A 22,487-nucleotide genomic window follows, 5' to 3' on the forward strand; every position below is an offset into this window, starting at 1 on the left:
AGGCGCCAAATGCCTTGGTCCCAGATTAGTATTTCAAGGCCCTTGAAGTGTGTGATGAAGGCCCAGAATCCAGGAGCCCAGGCAGGCGGGATTACCGCACTTCCAAGCAGATTTGGGTTCCCCGCGCTCAAGCTCCACTTCTCTAATGCAACTCATTGCACGTCCAATAATTTCCTGAGCCTCTTCTGTTCCCGTGTGGGAGCCAGAGCTCGAAGAACCGGTGTCCACGTCGACAGCAGGGGGTGAGCGGTGCTAGCTTTGGTCTCGGACCCAGGAGTCGGTGTCCTCTGCCCACGTCTGTGATGCGGCATCAGGAGAACCCACCAGTGAGGTAAACCTCAGACCCTGCAGGGCTCTTGACAGCGGCTGTATTTCAGTTTTCTTAATTCTCTAAATACGGCTCTTCCAGGACCCGCAGAGTGGGTGTCGTGGGGAGATGGCTGCAGTCCCGTGTTCACCACAACGTCACTCACAACAGCCAAGACATGGAAACGGTGCAAGTGTTCATCCACAGATGTGTGGGCAAGGATGCCACGGGGGACAAGGGGTGCACGCGCACCCACGCATGCACACACGCATCATCCATCCATAAAAAGGGAGGAAATGCGGACGTTTGCAACAACCTGAATGACCCGGAGCACATCACAGGAAGCGAAATAAGCCAAACACAGGAAAAGAAATACTACATCATCTGTCTTCTATGTGGGGTTTAAAAACGTGACAAAAGAATAGAATGGTGGACGCCAGGGACTGGGGGGCGCTGGGGAGACGTCGGTCAGAAGAAAGAAAGGAACTTCCAGTTAGAAGTTGTAAGGATCTACTGTGCAGTGAGCGTGGTGACTACCGTGAATGACGCTATGTCGGGTACCTGAAACCCGTCAGAAGAGGTCCTGAGTGTCCTCTATGCACGTGCACACACACACTTGGGCACACACACGGTGCTGGGTGTGCTGACCAGCTTAATTGTGGCGATCCTTTCACGATGTGTATATCAAATCATTGCACCGTACAGCTCACATATATAGTTTCCATTTAATGAAGCCGGGGGTCAGGGTCCGGGAGAGATGCCAGTGAGGGAAAGCTCCAGGATTAGAGCCCCCAGAGGAGTCCCGGAAACAAGCCAAGCCAGGCTGGAGCTGCAGGAAAGAGGACTGCAGCCAGCTCGACAGACGGGGGGATACAGACACACAGAAGCGACCAGGTATGTTTGACCATACGTAACTAGTGCTGTGGGAAGATTTTTACCTTTGCACAAAACTGATAAAAGAAAAAAAAACTGAGGTTGGATTAATTATAGATACTTCAAAACTGAACAACGAAGAGGGCTCCACTCCTAAAATTTAGTGAGAAAACAATGTTGCAATGGAAGATGCACTTCTACTATGCTACATGGCTCGGAATAATATTTGCATATTATGATGACATATGTTCTGAAAACAGATTTAATTTTTAGTGGGAGGATGACAAGAGGAGAAGTATGTGGGTATGTTTGTGTTCGCGTGCACATAGCGTTGTGAGCTGGGAAGGCAAGAGAGGATGCCTAAAATCTAGGAATTAAGAAATATCATCAGAGGCATTTTTTAAAAGATTTTATTTATTTATTCATGAGAGACACGGTCGGGGGGGTGGACAGAGACACAGGCAGAGGGAGAAGCAGGCTCCATGCAGGGAGCCTGACATGGAACTCGATCCCAGGACCGCAGGATCACGCCCTGGGCTGAAGGCAGATGCTCAACCACTGAGCCACCCAGAGCCCTATCAGAGGCATTTCACATAAAAAGCAGCAGCAGCTATATGGAGGTGAACACCATGAGGAGTAGGCAAAGAGGTGGAGAGCAGGTGCTTCGAAGCCGCAAGAATCATGGGCAGATAGGGAACTGTTTTAATAATGAAGCACCATTTTTGTATTTTTTTAATTCTTCATTTGGATTATTTATAAAAACTAAATTATTCAATTGTAAAAATTCAGTTTGACTTTTGGATGACTAGAAGTGGTGTATACATAACCAGAAAAATGAGTCAAACAAAAGCCTGGCAGAGCAACAAACAGAGCCAGAAATCGTAGTAAATGGAAAATAGAGGATGACAGTAATTTCCAGCAATTTCTCTAATTATAAAAGATGTGAACAGATTAGGTTAATCAATTGAAACAAAAAGGCTCTCAAATTGAATTTTAATAATCCAACACTACGCTATCAAAATAAAATGGCACAGGTTGAAAGGCAGAGGTTGAGGGGGATCCAGGAAAATGCTGACGGAAGGAGGTGATGTACTATTACTGACATCAGACAAAATCAGATACCAAGTGAAAACCAGTAAGGGACCTAGACTACCAAGCAAAATAATTCACCAGGAAATTGTTCCATTCATGAATGTACAGGGTCCTAACAGCCTAGCTATAAATTGTATTATGCAACAATTGATAAAACCACTGGGGGAAATTTAATACCCAATCACAGGAGGTGGTCATACAGCACCCTCGGAAACTAATAAAACAATAAAGGGTCGATAGAGCTAAAAAGGGTCGAAGGACGATTAACAAGCCTCATCTCAAAGTCTAACCTTCTTACCAAGAATGTTCACTCTTCTGACCCCAAAGGATGCCTTGACAAATTCCAAAGTATTGATCTTATATAAGTAGTCTTCATGGACCATGATGCAATAAGAAATCAAGCCTCATCCCTCAAAAGTAGCCAAACCCTCGATTACCCCTCCTCATAGATGTGAATATTTACTTCATAAACACTTGCCAGCCATTATTCCAAGTACTCTCAAATATTTACTCATTCAATCTTTACAACAGCTGCTTTTGAGGAAGTTACTATCATCCCCCACATTTTAGAAACGAGGAAACAGAGACGTGGAGAGAAGGAACAGCTTGCCCCAAGTCAGGAAGAGGTGTCAGAATGAGACAAACCAGCTCTGTGACTCCAGGGTCTGAGCTCTGGACTCTTTATCTCATACTCATCCTATTAACAAACATCTAAATAAACAGAGTTAAAGACATCATAAAAAGAAAAAAATTTTAAATACATGCTACAACTACGATTTAACAGAAGCACTACAGATCAAAATAAATGAGGAATATCCAGAGCCGCTCTCAGAAAGGAATTTATAGCTTTTTATATGTTTACTGTAAGGGGGAAGATAAAAGATTCTGATCCAAAAAGCTTGGAAAAGAACAAAATAAACCCCCGAAAACAGAAACAAATAATAACAAAGTAGAATTTAAAATACCAAAGTAAACATGAAACAACAGAAATTCTTTTTTTTTTTTAATTTGGAATCTTTGGAAAGATCAATTTACAACAATGTTCAACAACTATGATAAATTAGACTAAACAAGTAAGGTAGGAGAAAAAAGAATACCAGGGTAGGCACACATAAATTATAAAAACATACCTTGAACAACTTTAATCTATATGAAAAAGTATATAAAATGGGCAAACTCAGAAGAAGATATAAATTACCATAATTATACCAAGAATAAAAAATTTATTGGGATAATAACCCTACAAAAATGGAAAAGCAGCGGGGGAGGGGGCGGGGAGAAAATCTAGCCCTTCAAAAAAACAAACAAGGAAAGGCACCAGGTTCAGAACATAGAAAAGGTGTGAAATCTCCCCAGTATTTAAAAACCTTGCTAACTGCCAATGTTCGGTACCAAAAATAGGCAAAGAAGGGAAAGATAACTAAAAGACAATCATTAGTGGATAACGAGTAGATGAAAAAAAAAATAGCTAATTGAACCCAAATGGGTACATGGTCTTGGTCTTTTGCCTAAGTAAGGGTTTTCCTTAAAAATGTAGGAGTCAGCGCTAGAAAGGTCTATTAATGTGAATCACCACCCTAACCAGTGAAAGAGTAAAAAGCGAAGAACCGTATCAATGGGTACAGAGAAGGAAGCAGCTGAAAATTCAGGAGACTACTCGGTAAACTTGCAGATAGACCAGGAATAGAAGGGAACCCCCCTTCCTCCGGCGGAGGGCGACCGCCAGAAATGTACAGCCAGCACCCCCTTTCCTGGTGACCCAAGCACGAGAAGCATTTGAAAGATTATTTCAGCGAGTGAGTGAGCATGAGCGTGCACGCGAGTAGGGGAGGGTAGAGCAGGGGGGGAGGGTCAGAGAGAGGGAGGGAGGGGGAAGGAGGGGGGACAGAGAAGGGGAGGGACAGGGAGGGGAGGGGAGGGAGGGGGAAGGAGGGACAGAGGGGGAGGGAGGGGGAGGGGAGGGGCAGGGAGGGGAGTAGAGGAAGGGGAGGGAGGGGGAAGGAGAGGAAGGGGGAGGGAGGGGAGGGAGGGGCAGGGAGGGGAGTAGAGGAAGGGGAGGGAGGGGGAAGGAGAGGAAGGGGGAGGGAGGGGAGGGAGGGGCAGGGAGGGGAGTAGAGGAAGGGGAGGGAGGAGGAAAGAGGAAGGGGGAGGGAGGGGAGGGAGGGGCAGGGAGGGGAGTAGAGGAAGGGGAGGGAGGGGGAAGGAGAGGAAGGGGGAGGGAGGGGAGGGAGGGGGGACAGAGAAGGGGAGGGGCAGGGAGGGGAGGAGAGGGAGGGGAAGGAGGGACAGAGAGGGGGAAGGAGGGGGAGAGAAGGGGAGGAAGGGGAGGGCGAGGGGGGACGGGAGGGAGGGGCAGGGAGGGAGGGGAGGAAGGGGGAGGGGATAGAGGGGAGGGGAGGGGCCCAAGGCGGTCCCTGCTGAGGCCAGCAAGGGCCGACCCAGCAGCCTGAGCCCAGGCCCGTGTGGCTGCCGTGCCCCCCGCGCCCCCAGTGCCCCGGGAGGAGGACTCTCGCTAAAGCGGGGGGGGGGGGGGGGTAGGTAAAGCCCCAACCTCGGCCAGCGCAGCTCAGCGCCAGAGGCCACGAGAGCAGATATAAAAAGTCAGACGAAAAAGACAAAACTGCCAAAATAAGCAGGTGATGTCATCAATGTATTTTCTCTCCTCTCAGAAAAGAAAGCCGCGAAGAGGCAGGCCCAGGTCCTCCCGTCCTTCACATCCAACCTCCTCTCCTGGCAGGTAAACGTCCGCACGCCCCAGCGTCCGGGTGTCGTCGGGGGTTTCGGGCTCCGACCGCGCCCTGACTCGGGGCCGCTGCAAACCCCGCCCAGGAGGGACGCGCACAGGGCGTGGTCCAGGCGACCTGGCCTGCCCTGGCTCGGAGGACCCCGCGCGCCCCTGGGGTCCCCCGGGTCCCCCGTCCCGTGCCCCCACTCCGAGCCCCGCTGCCGTCCGGGTCCCGGCAGGGGCTGGCCTGGCGCTCTGCGACCATCCCGGCAGGTGGGGAGGACGGCAGGTGGGGGAGGACGGCAGGTGGGGGAGGACGGCAGGTGGGGAGGACGGCAGGTGGGGGAGGACGGCAGGTGGGAAGACGGCAGGAGGGGAGGACTCGAGGCGGGGAGGACGGCAGGAGGGGAGGACGGCAGGTGGGGGAGGACGGCAGGAGGGGGAGGACGGCAGGAGGGGGAGGACGCGAGGCGGGGAGGACGGCAGGAGGGGGAGGACGGCAGGAGGGGGAGGACGGCAGGTGGGGAGGATCGCAGGAGGCGGAGGACGGCAGGAGGGGGAGGACGGCAGGTGGGGAGGATCGCAGGAGGGGAGGACGGCAGGTGGGGGAGGACCGCAGGTGCGGGAGGACCGCAGGTGCGGGAGGACCACAGGTGGGGAGGACGGCAGGCCTGCCTGCCCCCAGGGCTTCCTTAGGAGGGGCCCACTCCAGCGATGCCCTGGAGGGTGACCCGCAGAGCAGCACAAGCAGCTGGGGGGCGGGGCCGACGGGCATCGGGCCTCCGCTTCACCCCTGCACCCACAGGCGGGAAGGCCCAGTGAGCAGCGGCTGGGAGCACCCACGAGGGCAGGCATCGCAGTTCCGGGACATCTGGATCTGAGGGGGCCGCCCGGAGCCTCTGCTCGCGAGCCCCTGACCAAGCTGCACCCTTCCACGGCAGGATTCGGAGGCCACGCTCCCCCCCCTCATGCCCCAGGGGACCCAGGGGCTGCTGCATGCTCTCCGTGTGCCCGCCCCGAGCCCCGGCCTAACGAGCTCCCCAGGCATCACGGAGGCTTGGGCGTCGCTGCTGCCTCCTTGGGGACAGTCGCCGCGGCTTCCCGGGGCGCAGGGGGACGGCCCCCCCCCCGACGGCCTGCACCCACTTAAGGGAGGGGCTCCGTGAAGGCAGCCGGGGCCTCGGGCTGTTGCTCCCACATCCCACCAAGCCGGACAGGATTTCCCAGACAGGCCTCGGACTCCGCGGGGCTCCACGGCTTTCTTCAGGGCCTCCCCTCCCAAGGCTGCGCGTGTGCACTGCACCCCCCCCCCCCCCACCCAGCACAGCAGGAGCAGGACCCTGGCCAGCGTGGTGGGTACTGAGGCCGGAGCCCCCTGGTCCGCCTGGCGAGGTGTAAGTCCCCCCACCCCTTACCCCCTGCAGGGAGGCCGGGCTTCCCCACCCCTGCTCAAGCCAGGCCACCTCTTCTTTTTCCTCCCTGCCCCGGAGGGTGTGGTCAAGTGGGAAAACCAACAGCTGTGCTGTAAAACTTAGGGAATAAAAAGCATTATAAATACCAAAAAAATCACTCAGAAAGGGTGATCCGGACATGAGCCTAAGTAAATCAGAGGCAAGAACTTTCAAAGAGCTTAATTGGTGCATTTAGCCCCAGATAGTGGGCTTTAGGGCATCGCTCGGGGAGGACTGGGAACCAGGGACCTGGGAACGCACAGTCCCACCCGTCCCCCTCTGGCACGCTCTTGGTCTGGGGGGTCTGATGGGGTGAATCTGAGGCATCCCCTCTACCCACAGAAAGCTTATTTCCAGGATAGAGGAGTCCCCACCACGTCCTCCTGCTTCCTGCACCAGGTAGAGGCAGAGGCCGGGAGGTGAGGGTCAGAGGGACGCTCCCACAGCCCGGCTTCCCGGGACAGGAGCCGGGGCAGGACCGCCTGGACACGGGCATGGCCGCAGAACCACTCTGCTAGGAACGGCCTGCTGCCCCCCCACATCCTCCTGCCCCGGCCCCCGCCCCCCACACCCTCTCGCTCCCCTGCTCCCATGTTTCCTTCTGTGCCACCCCCACCCCCACCCCTGTCTCCAAAAGCCAGAACAGCCCCTCGAGCCCTCAGGCTGCCACAAACATTCCAGCTGGATGAAGACCAGCCACCCTGGAACCTTGGGCCAGGCCCAGGAGAGAAGCAGCGAGGACCGCAGCACCACCTAAAACACCCCCATTTGAACATCTACGCTCGTCTTCCCCCGTGTGACCATGTCCCCGCGGCCTGCTGTATACCCCCTCTCTGTGCTCAGTGCCCTCCGGGCTTCTTCTCGGGTAAGTCTCCCACCACCAGCCAGCGGTGGTGGCGATGGGCCCTGCCTTCGTCTCACGGGGTGGGGGCGGTGGAGACAAGGAGAACCCAGGAGGGAGTGGGAAGGGCAGGTCGGGTGAAGGTGCGGGAGTGTGATGCCCCGTTGTCCCGGTATCAGGGGCTGTGCTCGGCTTCCCACGCGGCAATGCGCATCATCTCCATAGTAACCCTGTGAGTCCGTATTATTCCATTTTGTAGATGAGCAAATGCCGACGAGTGAAGTGAGCAAAGAAGAGCAAGCGTCCCCGCACTCAGCGGGGGTAAAGCAGGGACGCGTGTGCCCTGAGGATCCTGTTCCCGCTGTCTGCGTGCAGGTACCGGTACTTGGGACCTTTCGGAGGTTTCCGATGCTTGGCCGCTTTGACTAGAGCCCAGGAAACAAGCAGAGACGCCGTCCACGCGGGAGGCAGGGGCCCGGACGTGGGAAGAAAGCAGGGAGCGGTCGAGCTCACAGCCTGCGCCGGGCCACACGCCAGTCGCCCCAGAGAAAGGTGCAGAGTCTCTGCTCACCCACCCTAGACTCCCGGCCTCCCAGTGACCCCCCACAGCCTGGCTCCCTTCCCAGCCGGCCACCCCGCCAGCCCCGGGCACGCTCGCTCCCTTCCCTGCCCCAGGCGCCCCCCAGCCCAGGCCCGCAGAGCCCCGGGAACCAGAGAGCCCAGCCAGCGTCTGGGAGCCTCAGGTCCCCGCGCCTGGCTGATGAGGACCCGGGCTCCCACCTTCTGCCTCGTGTCTTTCAGACCCGGATCCTCTGATGCCGAGGCCCAACGCCACTGCTGTGACGGAGTTTACCTTCGAAGGCTTTTCTGCTTTGGGGTGGCAGCGCAGACTCCTCCTCTTCGTGGTCTTTCTGGCCTTGCACCTGGTGACCCTTGCCAGCAATGCCCTCATCCTGGTGGCTGTTCGCCTGAACCGTCACCTCCACACCCCCATGTACTTCCTCCTGAGCGCGCTGTCCCTCTCGGAGACCTGCTACAGTGTGGCCATTGTCCCCCGCATGCTCTCCGGTCTCCTGAGCCCCCGGGAGGCCATCTCCATTGCGGGTTGTGCCACTCAGCTCTTCTTCTATCTCACCTTTGGTGTCACCAACTGCTTTCTGCTCACGGCCATGGGCTATGACCGCTACGTGGCCATCTGCAACCCCCTGCGGTACGCGGTCATCATGGGCCAAAGGACCTGTGTGCACCTGGTGGGTGGCTCCTGGAGCATGGGCCTGAGCACGGCCATCATCCAGGTGTCTTCCGTGTTCAGCCTGCCCTTCTGTGACGCTAGCGTCATCTCCCACTTCTTCTGCGACATCCGGCCCCTCATGAAGCTGGCCTGTGCCGACACCACCATCAAAGAGCTTCTCACTTTGCTCATCAGTCTGTGCGTGCTCGTCTTGCCCATGGTCCTCATCTTCATCTCCTATGTCCTGATTGTCTCCACCATCCTCAAGATGGCATCAGCTGAGGGCCAGAGGAAGGCTTTTGCAACCTGCGCCTCCCACCTCACCGTGGTCATCATCCACTATGGCTGCACCTCCTTCATCTACCTAAAACCCAAATCGCAAAATTCCCTGCAGGACAGACTCCTCTCCATGACCTACACGGTCATCACGCCCCTGCTGAACCCTGTGGTCTACAGCCTGAGGAACAAGGAGGTCAAGCAGGCCTTGCTCCGAGCTGTGGGCAGGAAGCCTCTCCCGTAGGCGCCCGCTGGACTCCGGGAGTTCCCACAGTTTGCTGCAGCCTCGCGGCGAGGGAGCCAGGGGGCTGCGAGCCGAGGGACCCGGTGGAGGCGGCAACGGGGAGGGAGCAGGTGGGGTTAGACCAGGAAGGAAAACACGAATGAGGGACGGGGTGGGGGGGTTTCCGAGGACCCTCAGTTCCATGGGGACCCAGTAAGAGAAGACACATCCAGGAGCCCAGACCCTGTCCCACGACTGTTGGCAGGAGGGAGCGTGAGACCCAGCAGCGAGGGGGGGCACAGGGCACAGCAGCTCTCGTGGGAGCCTGTGGGCTCGGAGCCCGGCCTCAGCCTGAAAATTGGGAGCCCCGAGATCCAGGTCCTCCATTCCTTACACGTAACACTCTCTGCGCTATATTCCATAGGACAATAAAAAAAAAGGATGTACCCCACCTGCAGGGACCCCAGTCATCCGTGGCAAACACAGGCCCTGAGAGCCAGGGGACAAGCGGGGTGAGAAGGATAAAGCGAAAACTGCAGAAATAGCTTCCTGGCTACTGAGGGTCTCCGGAGTAGAGCCCCACTCCGCCCCCGCCTGTCTCTCCCATAGCATCCCCCCCCCCACGCCCGGTCCCCAGAGGCCTGGCTGAAGTAACAGGCCCTGCAGCCACTCGGCCCAGGTGTCCTCGGCTCCCAGCCGCCCCCCCATCCCTGCCCTGAGGAACCACCATGGCCGAAAGGAGGCTTTCTTTGGGGCAGGACGGGGGTGGGGCACGAACCCCATCCCACCTTGGCTCAAGGTGCAACTAGAGTCTCCTGTGGGATCGGGCTGCAGGGAGCCTGAGACGGGACCACATCCCGGCCGAGCCCGCCCCGTCCCACCTGCTTCCCTCACTCTGGGCTCTGCGCGCACATCCTCCGTCCCGCACATGGGGTCAGGTGCAGGCTCTGCTTCAGGTCACCCCACCCAGGCCAGGGGTACCCCTATCTATCGGGCAGTCACTCGGGTCCCTCACATCTACAACAGTGCCTGGTCCAGAGCAGCCACCCAGTAGTTATGAAAAGGAGGAAGAAAGGAGGAAAGGAAGAGGACAGCTGTGAGCAGCTACGGTCCAAGCGGCATCAGCGACCGCCCTCTCTGCTCGCGGGGCTTGCCCCTGCTCTGTGACATCCTTTTCGTGCACTTCTTGAGTGCATCCTAGATAGCCGGCATGGATTTTAGCTTTGAATTCGTTTAATCCTCACTGTTAACCCATGAGGTACGTATTTTATTAAACTTACTTTACAGATGGGGAACCCAAAGCCTGAAGAGATGGAGTAAATTCCTCAAGGCCATAGCGCTCGTATGCGGAGCCTAATTAGGACCCGAAAACAGGCAATCCAGCCCCAGAGTCTGTAGGTGCATTATGGGCTCATGACGATTATCTTACCGGCTTCTCCCCTTTACAACTGTGGAAGGAGCTCCATGCGTGGTGGGTTTACACATCACTCAAATCCTGCTAGGATGTCCTTGGGTCTCAGAAATCAGTCTCAAGTCCAGAAATTACTACTGAAAATAGGCTTTTTTCCCCTCGAAAACCTTGGTGCATCTTTCCCTGCTCAGCACAGCCCTCAAGACGCAGAGGATACAAAGTGGGGCAAAGTCCACAGGAGGGTGATGGGGTGATGGGGTTCACGCCCATCAGATTACCCACCCTGACGCATCTACTTCTCCGTCCTCATGACCTGGAGTAGGAGACACTTAGGCAGTAACATTATAGACGGAGCACAGGTTTGGGGCCAGAGAGGCCCGCATCCCAATCCTAGGTCTGCCGTTATACACGTGTGCTCTAGGAAGGGGACTTCACCTCATGGGCCTTCCTTCCCCGTCTGCCCGTGGGGCTGGCAGGATCAGCCTTCTAAGGTCATCGTGAGGACCTGAGAATCTTAGGGGCCTAACACTTCCTGGCTCGTGGGAAACCGCTCAACTGGTTGTACCTCCTCTACTCCCACCCCCACCACATACCGCTCCCTAGGTCACCCTGAGGTCAACATCAAGTCACCCCAATACGGACACACAGCCAGTCTTGACAACCAAGTCCTCATTCATAGAATGAGCTCCCCCTTCCTGGGAGGGACTTCGAAATGGGCCCTACCTCCACCCCCCCCACCCCCCAGGTAGCCTCTGATCCTATAGTTCAGTGCACAAAACCTACTCTCCCACGGTCTTGCAAGAATCACTTCCTGGCTACACCTGCCATGAGTCAATAAACCACTCGCTTCCCTTCTCAGTTCCAACCCCAGATTCCCTTCCCCTACGCTCGGCCCACTTGCTGGCCTGTCAACCGCTTCTCATGGTGTCTCTCCCACTTCTCCCCTGGTTGCCTCCAGTCACGGCAAGAGTCCCGGGGTTCAGGGAGTGCCACCTTCAGAGGGAGGCCGAAGACGCATGAAACAAAACATGTATACCTATTTTTGGACTATAACCCATTTGAAAGCATCAGTTGCTGAATTCACAGAAAAAAATAAATTCTGAAACAGAAAACCATCCATAGATACAAACAGTACAACCATATTATTTGACTATTTCCAAGCTGGAGATCCATAAATATATATATATATATATATATATATATATATATATATATATATATATATATTTTAAATTTTATTTATTGATTCATGAGAGACACAGAGAGAGAGAGAGGCAGGCACAGGCAGAGGGAGAAGCAGGCTCCATGCAGGGAGCCCGATGTGGGACTTGATCCTGGGTCTCCAGGATCATGCCCCGGAGTAAAGGTGGCACTAAACCTCTGAGCCACCTGGGCTGCCCAAATATTTTCAAATTAAAAGGAGTTTTTGGGGATCCCTGGGTGGCTCAGCGGTTTAGTGCCTGCCTTTGGCCCAGGGTGAGATCCTGGAGTCCCCAGATAGAGTCCCAGGTCAGGCTCCCAGCATGGAGCCTGCTTATCCCTCCGCCAGTGTCTCTGCTTCTCTCTCTCTCTCTCTCTATCATAAATAAATAAATAAATAAATAAATAAATCTATAAATAAATAAATCTATAAATAAATCTATAAATAAATAATAAATAATAAATAAATAAATAAATAAATAAATAAATAAATAAATAAATAATAAATAAATAGTTTTCACACATATAAAGCTAGACACCGCTGCTCTGGATGAGGAGGATAGGGCTGGGATGGGAGATTCGAAAAAACTTCACTGCTGTGGACTGAACCATGGCCCCCCATTCGTATCCTGAAGCCCTATCCCCAGTGTGATGGTATCTAGAAATGGAGCCTTTGGGGATTAGCTTTAGATAAGGCCATGAGGGTGGGGTCCCGACGGGGACCCTTTAACGAGAGACGCCCAAGAGCTCTCTCACTCTCTCCACCATGGAGGACAGAGTGACACCAGCTATCTGCAATCCAGAAGGCAGGCCCTCACCAGGAACCAAGCCCTCTGGCACCTTGTCCAGGATGTTCAGCTTCCAGAACTGTAAGAAATAGGAAGAATGTTGACCTCGGTCAAATGCGAGGTGAACCCTCTTCCGACTTCTGGGACCCCCATGACACTTCTCACACATCACCAGTATCCAAACTGCGTGGTGATGGGGTAGGGGAGGGGAGTGAATAGCTGTAGATAGCTTCTGGCTAACAGGAGTGCAATCTGATTGGACGAATTCACACTAATATTTACATTACTAATACCCCTTCCCCCAACCTCAAGACTTATCTGCTTTTTTTAGAAGATAAGTCCTTAACTGTAACTTTAGAAGAGGAAGTAGGTCTGGACCTGATTAATCCTAAGTTGACGAGATGCCATGAAGGAGCCCTTGTAAGAGCTACGGGCACCTGGCCCCGCAACAACACGGTGTGTGGGGCTGAGGAAGTTGAGAGCAGGTGGGCTGCTGTCCCACCAGCGTCCTCTCTGTGGCTCCCCCACGTGCTTGTTTCTGTCTGATGCCCAAGCCCAGCGGGCGGGCCGTGGATGGTACAGTGTGCTCCTCATAACCTCTCATCTGTGAGTTGGGGATGACACAGACATCGGAGGTAATCTGAAGGACTGAGACAGGAATGGGTTAAAATATTCAGTATTTGGTGATTCTGAAGCTCAACCTCTCGTTTTCACCAGGTACCGCATTTTTATACCATGTACCTAAGTGCCCCATTTCCAGACTCTCCCTAATTTGTCCCAAAGCAAAGGCATCTTAAAGCCTTGAGCTATTTTGTTCAACTTTCCTCCCTCTGTGGCGGGACCCCACAGCCACCAGTCACACCTAGTGGCTGACCATTAACAGAGGTCATTTGGGCCAACTTATCTGGGCCAGTAGGAAGTGATGCACATTGGAGCTTGGTCAAGGCGTTGGCACGAATGCACCTGAGGAGAGCGGTTTAGGAAATGATTGGTCCACTCCTCTCCCCCTTGATTCACACGCTCAGTTATGAGGCCTCCTGGCTCACCTCAAATGTCTCTCACATCCATCCCTCCTGTCTGGAGCACTGCCACCATCTAGATCAATCCCAGCTGATCTCTGGCCTGACCTGTGGCATCAGCACCCTAGCTGACCTGGCCCTTCTCACCCACCCCGGATCACTTTCCCACAGTTGCTACATCGATCCCACAAAGAAGCAAAGTCACCGGCAGGCAGGGGGAAGGTGCAGAGTAGCTGGTGGTAAGAGCCAGTGGCCCTGTAAGGGCCAGTTACCAAGGGGCTTTGAGACCCCGAATGGGAGCAGAGAGTGACAGCACCTGGGAGGCCCTTAAAAATGGTAAAATCCAAATCCCTAAGACCTTTTGTAGCCCGGTCTTTATGCTACAGAATTTTTTCTGTGATGGATCAGAGTCTAATCCAGGACCAGAGCCTCCAGGTCCCACTCATATGTGGTATTACTAGGTTCACTATAACTGCTGTCGCCTGGACTAGGTAAGCTTCTCGGAGGCTGGGGCAGCATGTGCTCCGCCCCCAGCAGCGCCCAGGACGCGTGCACGCAGAGGGGGGCACACGTTTAGGGAAGAACACGCTAAGCCAGAGATGAATTAAGTCGCAGGAAGTCTTGGATGGGGACGGGGGTCGGGGGATAAACTTGGCCCTGGGTCTCAACAGACTGGAGGTTTACGGAAGGGACTAAGGGGTGAGTCCTGAGTGAGCAGCGCGGGTACTGAGCGCTCCCGTGTCCTGCGGCCCAAGAGGGTCCTCAGCTCCCGGCACACGGTGCCCACCCCCGAGCACCACCGGGCCGCCCCTGCTACCTCCGAGAGAGAACCAGACTCAGCCCGGCGGGGACCTGAGCATCTGCACCCACAAACCCACGCAGCACCCAGCGTGTCTCCCAGTCTGTGAACTACAGGTTTCCATGGCCCATCTGTGGAGAAGCTCCATGTGGTTAGGGTTGGGCAGGTGAACGCCGGCCACGGGCACCAGCCTTATCCGATGCTGTTTCCACTTGAAGCACGAACCTGTCCTGAGGGCCCCAGCTGCCACCTGTGAGACCCGGTACGTGGGCCCTGATGGAACATCTGCATCCTCCAGGCCCCAGGAGAGGTGCTGTTCTCGGGAAATCCTCAGGCCGTGAGCCCCCGGGGCCCCACACCCCCCTGCTGCAGTGGCAGGTGCCGCCACAGGCCCTTCCTCGCATGGCCCCACCCGTCCGCGCACACACCACCCCAGGAGGACCAGGTAAGTGCTCTTCAGAAACGGGACCCAGAGAGCGGCCTACTGCTGGTGGGCGGGCTCAATCTGCCGCGGTATCAAGCAGCCCCTGCCGCCACCCCCGTGTGGTTGTGCTCGCTCTTCTTCCCCTTGATTTCCGTGGGGATCAGAGGCTCCCTCGGTGGAGGCCGCTCACTGGGGCCCAGCGGCCGTCCTCCTCCCCTCCGGGTGGGCACCAGCCAGCTGTCCCCCCACCCGACTCCGGGTCTCCCAGTCCCTCAGGACAGACCCCACCTGGTATTTGAAACAGGATGGTTCTTCCTTGGGTAGGAGCATCCCCTGGATGGCAGGACACTAAGTGGGTTGCCGGCCGCACCCACATCCGTCACTACAACACTCAGAAGCCGTGCCCCACGTGCCCGCTGCCCCGTGGCTGGACCGCTGCCTCTTTCTGCCCAGAGGCCCCAGGGAAGGTCAAGGTCTTTAGCTACAAACGTTGGCGTCACTTGACTTTCTCTATTCAGAACCGTGCCTGTCGCCGCTGTTCTCTTAGCGTTTCGAGTGTAAGTGATTAACAGCTGGTAGCCAACTTCCTTTAAGTATATTTTTATAAACTTGAAGGAGGTCTACTACTAGCCTACTAACCTTCATCGCTGATGTGATTTATTTTATGTACAAAGTCTTTCTGAATATGCATAAGCAAATCAGAATATAATTTAAGTGCCCTCCCTACAGGAGCTTACTGTCTAAGGGGACAAAAAATGTGAAATATTGTGTAAATTGGACTGAGCCCCATCCTTCAATGCAATGATGTATCTTTAGCCTCTCTCTGTTTTTCATATTCAGGATCTGCTTTAGCTTTAGAGGAGAGACTTGAATTTGCTGCATCTTCCCTGGCACGATTGTTTGTCTACCTCTGCAGAGAGAGTGTATGCCTACTAAGCTGCAGCGGCTATAAATTTGCCTCTTAGTTTAGGGAAGGCGAAGCTGTAGCGTAGTTTATAATGTGAGTCGGTGCTGCAAGCCATCAGCAGACTTCCGTCCTGTGGAGGGCAGTGGGCAGAGGACGGTGGTCAGTTAAGACCTGCCTTTTCTTCCTTGAAAACAAGATGGACCTTCCTGAGTCAGCTTTGCTCCCACTTCCTAAAGGATCGGCGAGGTAACGATTCATAGTCTTAAAATAAAAAAAAAAAAAGAAAGTCCCCAGTCAATCCTTAAACTGGTTTCAATTCTCTAATTCATCCATAATCCCGAGCTGGGGAGACGCACAGATGGAGGAAGAGGAACACAGTTGCAGAGCGTTTGTGGGCAGACGGCGCGGCCCTGGCGGGGAGACGGTCGTCCACGTAAATAAGAGCACATCGTGCCACAACAGGTGTCGGTGGGCTGACGCTTCATCAGCCCTCAAGGAACTGGGAAAGATTTAAACAAGAGAAGAAAGAAAAAAATAAATAGATAAACAAGAGAGGAAGAGGAGGGGCAGTCCAGATGTCAAGGAGGAAGAGTAGGGTGAAGCAGGAACGTACGCAGTTATGTTGTGGGAATACGAAGGAAGGAAAAAAAGAAGAATCTGAGACCACAGGGAATCATGATAGATGGTCACAGCATAAAAGTGTTTTAAATAAGCCCAGAGATTAACTTGAATGCATTGGGAAATGTATCCCCAGGTTTACAGCTGAGAACTAAATGCAATCAGTTTGAGAAATGTGCCTCCATGGCCTTGCTGACATGATGCGCGTCTGCTCTTCCACGTTTCAGGCTTAGCAGCTGCTCATTGGAGACAGACAACCACACTTCCAGCACTGGGTTGATCTTCCAGGGCTTCTCGAGCTTCCGCGGGCACCAGCGCACCCCTGTTTGCCGTGTTCCTTGTGCTCTACACCTTCACCCAGGGTGGCAATGTCGTCATCGTGACCGTTGCCTCCACACGCCCATGTACTTCTTCCTGAACACGCTGTCCGCCTCCGAGACGGTCTACACCCTCGTCATTCTCCCACAGATGCTCTCCAGCCTCATGGGTATGAGCCAGGCCATCTCACGGGCAGGCTGTGCCAACCAGATGTTCTTTTTTGTAACCTTGGGCATCAACAACTGTTTCCTGCTCATGGCCATGGGCTACGACTGCTACATGGCCATCTGCAACCCCTTGAGATACTCAGTTGTTATCAACAAGAGAGTGTGTCCAGCTGGTGGGGGCAGGGAGCCTGCAGCATTGGGTTGATGTTAGCAATTTGATGGACACAAGTGACGTCTGTGTTCAGGCTGCCCTTCTGTGCCACGAGGGTGGCCCACTTCTTCTGTGACATCCGACCCGTGATGAAGCTCTCCTGCATCGACACCACAGCAAATGAGATCCTGACTCTGATCATCAGTGTGCTGGTGATCCTGGTGCCCATGGGGCTGGTCTTCATCTCCTACATCCTCATCATCTCCACCATCTTCAAGATCCCCTCTGCCCAGGGGTCACCTGCGCCTCCCACCTCACCGTGGTCATTGTCCACTATGGCTGCACCTCCATCGCTTACCTCAAGCCCAAGTCGGAGAATACCAGGGATGAGGACCAGCTTGATCTCGGTGACCCACACGGTCATCACCCCGCTGTTGAACCCGGTGGTATACACCCTGAGGAACAAGGAGGTCAAGGATGCTCTGCTCCGGGCCACTGGCAGGAAGCTTTCCTGATGAGAGATGGGAAGTGCTCCCCTGAGGTCCTCGGCATCTCCTCCCAGCAGGAATAGGAGCAGAGCCACATGCCCTGGACTCCCAGAGACCTGCCCTGTAAGGAAGCAGAACAGCAGGAGCATCCAGCTGTGGGTCTGAGAACTTTAAAGCCCCTGAACAAAGCATTAGCCCTGTTTATGTGGGTAACTAGACAAACGAGGACAGGAATTGCCTGAAGAACAGATCAAGAAATAGTGTGGGCCCCGGATTTTTCAGTGACTTTTTGGTTTCTAGTGAAGGCAACAGAGAAAAAGCAGAACCCAGGACATGTATTTTTCCCCTACAATCCCTTCCGACTTAAGAACATGAGGACTTCTCAAGCTGGAGCCCTGTTAGAATCGGTTTTTATATGACATGTCAAGTAACAAGTGACGGTGTGGATAGGGACAGTGGCCTCCAGGTGGGCTAGCAAGGGAAAATAGATTTCCTCTCCTGGCTGTTTCAACTTATCCTAGTTTCTAGCAAAACTGCTTATTAAAGATGGTGATGGACTATAGACAGTTTAATTAGAGATCCTCACAATTGCAGATCTTGTCAGTCTTAAGGGCACATTCAAAGATCCTCCTGGGTGGGTTTGGCTGTTGTTGAATCAGATAGCGTGTAATGGGCAATAACAATGAACGAGCCATGTCCTGGATTCTGGGGAAGGCCGATGAAGAAAACTCTACGTGCCTGGCCTCAAGAAGCTCAAACTCTAGCAGCAGAGGCAGTCATTTAAAAGTATGATTTCAATGCTTTGTAACAGGTCATATTATACAAAACACTACAGGAGGATGGGAGGAGGGGTGGAGAGCAAGTGTTGGAGATGTTGGGGAAGCCTCGGAGGTGGTAACCCGCCGTGTGAACTGGCTTTATTTAGAACCTTTGTTGGAGAGCGCCTGATGAGCAATTTGTTGGAGGAAAAGAATCCCAAGGAGAAGGAGCTATATATTCACAGATAAGAAAGAAGAATGTTCAGGAGATGAAGAACTAATCCGTGTGCTGACACCAGGGACAGTGGGCGGGGGGATGTGGAGGGAGACAGGACCAGAAGCATAGGCTGGGGTCCGATTGTGAGGGCTTGGTGTACCGAACGAAGAAATTTTGGCTTTAACTTTTAAAAACGGTGGAAATCACCCAAGATTTGGGAAAGCTAGGATTCAGTATATGAGGCATTTGTGTGAATTGTTGGCATCCTCCTGTCCTTACCCAGCAACACGGAGACATGTAAGAAGTTGTATGGATCTGTAGACTCTAAGCCAAGAAAATTGGGGGAAAGGAAATGTGAGTAGAGTATTTAGAGGTAATACACAGAAATAACTATGTATGTGTGATGAAACCGAATCAATCAGAGAGCGCGGAGCAGAGGCTGGCGGAGGAGTTTGAGGCTCAAACGAGGACCCAGAGAAGGAGAATGGGGACATGCTGTTGAGTCAGTGACCAGGCTGGACCTCAGACATGGGCCACCGTGGATCCACCGGAATTCGAGGGTGGGTGCATGACTCAGAAGACGAGAGAGAAACCCGCAGAGCACATGCATCTGCTCTCCGACCCTAATAGAAACACCAGGCCTCTCTTGGGGTTTAGAGAAGCCATGACAAAAATCAAACGATGCCTGAAGCTCCCTAGGATCGACAGTGGCTCAGAGTAATGAGGAGAAGTTACTAATTGGCGCAGGAAGGAATGTAATGAAGAGAAGCCAGGCCAGCAGGCACAGGGCGTGGGCCACTGGCCGGGCACTCCGGGAGTCCTTGCTGCGCGCCACGGGCTGTGCCAGACGGGACACAGATGCGGAAGCCCCGCGCCTGCCCCAAAGGAGGGAGCTCCTGGTGTGCGGGGCAGAGGAGCTTCCATGGAGCCCACAAGACGCAAACGTGACCCGGAGCCAGACGCAGTGTGCTTGCCACCTGGCGACCAGGACCTCAGCGTTAGGGCAGGCTTGGGTGTGTGATCTACATAAAGTCCTGTCTTCTCGCCCAAGGAGAAGCCCCACAGGCAGGAGCTCCGTGAGACACACGCGTGTTGCTGGGCCTCTGGGGCCGGCCGTGGGGAGCGGCTCCCAGCAGCATCACCCACACCTTAGCCTGTGGACCCCCGGCACGTGCACCGCCCAGGTGTTTCAGAAACCACACCTAAAAGGAACAGCTTCACTGGGAGACATCCTGGAGCCAGAAGCTTCAACAGCTCTTCTCACCCCACGGAGGAACCGGCCACAGACCTTTCCCGGACCTGCTCAGTGTGGCCAGCAACTCACAGAAGACTTGGCTGCATCCACCCCCTGAGGGGGATCCTTCTGGTTCCCTGGTGTTATCTTGGCCACCGTTCACACTCAGTATCACATCACCGCAAACACCTCTTCCATAATGAGGTCTCCTCCCGTCACTTTCCCACCCATTATTCTCACCAGGCTCTGAGAGCAACCCTAGCAGGGACACAGGGGCGAGGCTCTCTGCTGCACAAATAAGGCTAACTTTGAAAAGGGGGTGAAAAGAGCACGTGAATGTGTACCAGCTGGCAGACATTTTCTGTTTACCCAGAGCGTATCACCACCCAGGGCGATCCACAGCACGGAGAGGATGTGCTAGAGCATACCCCCGAGCCTCGGATTTCCCAAGTAAAACGAGACCTTGTCCCTGAACCTTTTTGTCAGAGAACAGAATTTGTGCCCCATTGGAAGGGCCACTGGGGCCTCCCCCTGGCCAGTCAACGGGGATGTCAGAGGAAGACTGTGTCTGGTGGAAGGTCAAGCTGTAACGTCTTCTTCTTGACCTTTCTCTAACATACAGACAAATCAAGAAAGCATTGAGAGCTCCAGAAGCCAGCCTGGCCCTTAGTTAAGAAGATAAGGTCCAGTGCTAAGTGCTGAGAGTACAGTGGTGGATTATGCTGAATTTCTGGCCCTTAGACAGATTTATAAGTATATGTAAAAGGCAAAATTATAGAGACTGCACGCAGATCAGTGGTTGCCAGAGGTCTGAGAGGGAAGGAAGGTTGCACGGAGGAAGCATAGGGAATTTTTTGAGGGCAGTGAAACTATTCTGCATGGTACTATGATGGTGGATACGACACTATGCATTTGTCAAAACCCATAGAATTTTGCAGTGGAGTCAACCTTAATGTATGCAAATGAAAGAAAAATCATTTTAGGAGAGTGAGATCCCAGAATAGAATGCAGGCTGAAGCAGAAGAATCTAACTGTATTACAAACACACAAAAGCCCACTGGAGGGGGAAAGGGGGAAACTGTTGACCTCGAGAACTCTGAAAATGAGCAAAGTCTGAGAAGGTTAAAAGCAAAAGGAACAACACGTAAGCACCATCTTCTAATTTTTAAAATCGCTACCCACAGGGGTCCAGGTTGACATTCCTTACAATGCTATAAAGGTATACTGGAACTGAACCATGTGAAAATGGATGGCAGATGGTGGAAGCCAGGTTTTCCACTTAGTGTGGGACGTTACAGACAAGCAAGAGAAGACTAGAAAGGATCTATGTGGTAATGGATTACAGAAGCCCAGATCTTGGTTTCTAATACCATTCTCCAATAAAAGGATCTAGGATTGGATAAATGACTATCCTAGAATGAGGGCAAGAAATACACACAATGAGCCTGAGGCATCTTGTAGAGCCTGAAAGGAAGAGTAGACTCAAACCACTCAGTAGGTTGGGGATGCCAGCAGGACATTGTAGCCAACGCTGGGACAATGTGAACAACAAAGTAGCACCACGTTATAAACCAAAAGATGAAAATACACACACTGATGCAATAGAAATACATGGGGGAGAGTAGACCAATCTTTTGGGAAGAACTCCAAATAATGTTTCTATCCTACTCTCAAGGAGGTGGACCATCACTTTATTAAAAGTAACTTGCATCGTACTAAGTGACATCCTTCCAATGAGGTAAATTATTTCAGAAACCCGTGAAGCCACCTTATCCAGGTCATCAGGGTGAACATCAACAGTGAGAAGTTCTCTTCGTGGTCTTCCTCCCCAAGTCTAGCACCTTTATCCCTACTTTATCTGCTATGGCTACATCCACCTCTACTCTCTTTGGATGTTTACATAACAGTTACTATTTTCTATCCTTTTTGCTTTCTACCAGCCAATATCACATTAATTTCTTGTGGGGAATATATATGCTTGGGTCATGTTAATAAATCCACAGTCCCAATCTCTGTCTTAAGGGGACCTATTTAGAGCACTTTATGTCATCATTGATATGTCTGGGCCCAAGTACGCTGCCGTGTTTGTTTTCTATCTTTTTCTTTTTCATGCCTTCCTGTGGGTTATTTGAATGCATTTTAGGATTATATTTTGGTTTTTCCATAATTTTTTTTTAAGATTTTCTTTATTTCGGAGGGAGAGAGTGTGCAGGAGGAGGGGCAGAGAGAGAAGTCAGAGAGTCTGAAGCAGACTCTGTGCTGAGGACAGAGCCCAACTCCCGGCTCAATCTCACAACCCCAAGAACATGACTCGAACCAAAATCAAGAGGTGGACACCTAACCGATGTAGCCACCCAGGTGCTCCTTTCCACATTTTGAGCAGATCTTTCCATATAGCTTTTTAGTGGCTGCTTATTTGGGTCCATAACAAGAAATGGAGTGTAAGTCATAGGATCAGTGTTTGTTTATAAGAAACTGTCCAACTGTTTTTCCAGGATGGCTGCACCAATGTGCTTTCCCAGTATGAAAATCCCTGTGGCTCTGCATCCTGGTAAGCTGTTGATACTGTATTTTTCATTTTAGCTATTCTGATAGGTATACGGTTATACTACAGAGGTTTGACTTTATATTTATCTAATGGCTAACAAGGTTGAACAGGAGCATTTCATGTGTTTATCATCCTTTTATCTTTTTGGCAAAGTGTCTGATCAAATATTGTGTCATTTTTAACTGGATTGTTTTCCTGCTCTTAAATGCTGAGAGTTCTTCATGTATTCTGGATACAAGTCTATTGTCAGATAGCTTATTTGCAAATATTTTATGCCTGGCTGTTGCTTGACTTTATTTCACAACAATTTTTAAATTCTGAAGTTCAATTTATCGATTTTGTGTTTAATGATGTTTTTGTATCATATCTGAAAACCTGTCGCCTAACTCCAGTTCATGAGGATTTTCTCCTCAAAGTTTCA

The 22,487-nt window shown here is 52.7% G+C and overlaps 2 protein-coding genes, 1 long non-coding RNA gene and 1 pseudogene across 3 annotated transcripts in view; 3 read left to right on the top strand and 1 right to left on the bottom strand.

Moving 5' to 3' along the window:
* LOC121501426 (olfactory receptor 10J3-like) overlaps positions 1-22,487 on the bottom strand; it is a 148,329-nt gene that overhangs the window by 80,277 nt on the left and 45,565 nt on the right. The gene's annotated exons all lie outside the window — the stretch shown is intronic.
* LOC121501429 lies at positions 6,349-7,291 on the top strand. Its single transcript, XR_005990601.1, has 3 exons — positions 6,349-6,391; positions 6,791-6,847; positions 7,086-7,291. It is a non-coding gene; the product is annotated as an uncharacterized LOC121501429 (long non-coding RNA).
* LOC121501428 (olfactory receptor 10J4-like) lies at positions 7,675-9,160 on the top strand. Its single transcript, XM_041773458.1, has 2 exons — positions 7,675-7,841; positions 8,091-9,160. Exon 2 carries the CDS (start codon positions 8,105-8,107, stop codon positions 9,038-9,040), a length of 936 nt encoding a protein of 311 aa, XP_041629392.1. The 5' UTR covers positions 7,675-7,841; positions 8,091-8,104; the 3' UTR covers positions 9,041-9,160.
* Positions 14,513-17,367, top strand: LOC121501643 (annotated as a pseudogene).

Source organism: Vulpes lagopus, chromosome 11 (assembly GCF_018345385.1).
Source record: "Vulpes lagopus strain Blue_001 chromosome 11, ASM1834538v1, whole genome shotgun sequence".
Classification (NCBI taxonomy): domain Eukaryota; kingdom Metazoa; phylum Chordata; class Mammalia; order Carnivora; family Canidae; genus Vulpes; species Vulpes lagopus.

What these genes read in the sequence shown, in the direction of transcription:
- LOC121501428 (XM_041773458.1), top strand. Translation starts at nt 8,105, where the DNA reads ATGCCGAGGCCCAACGCCACTGCTGTGACGGAGTTTACCTTCGAAGGC.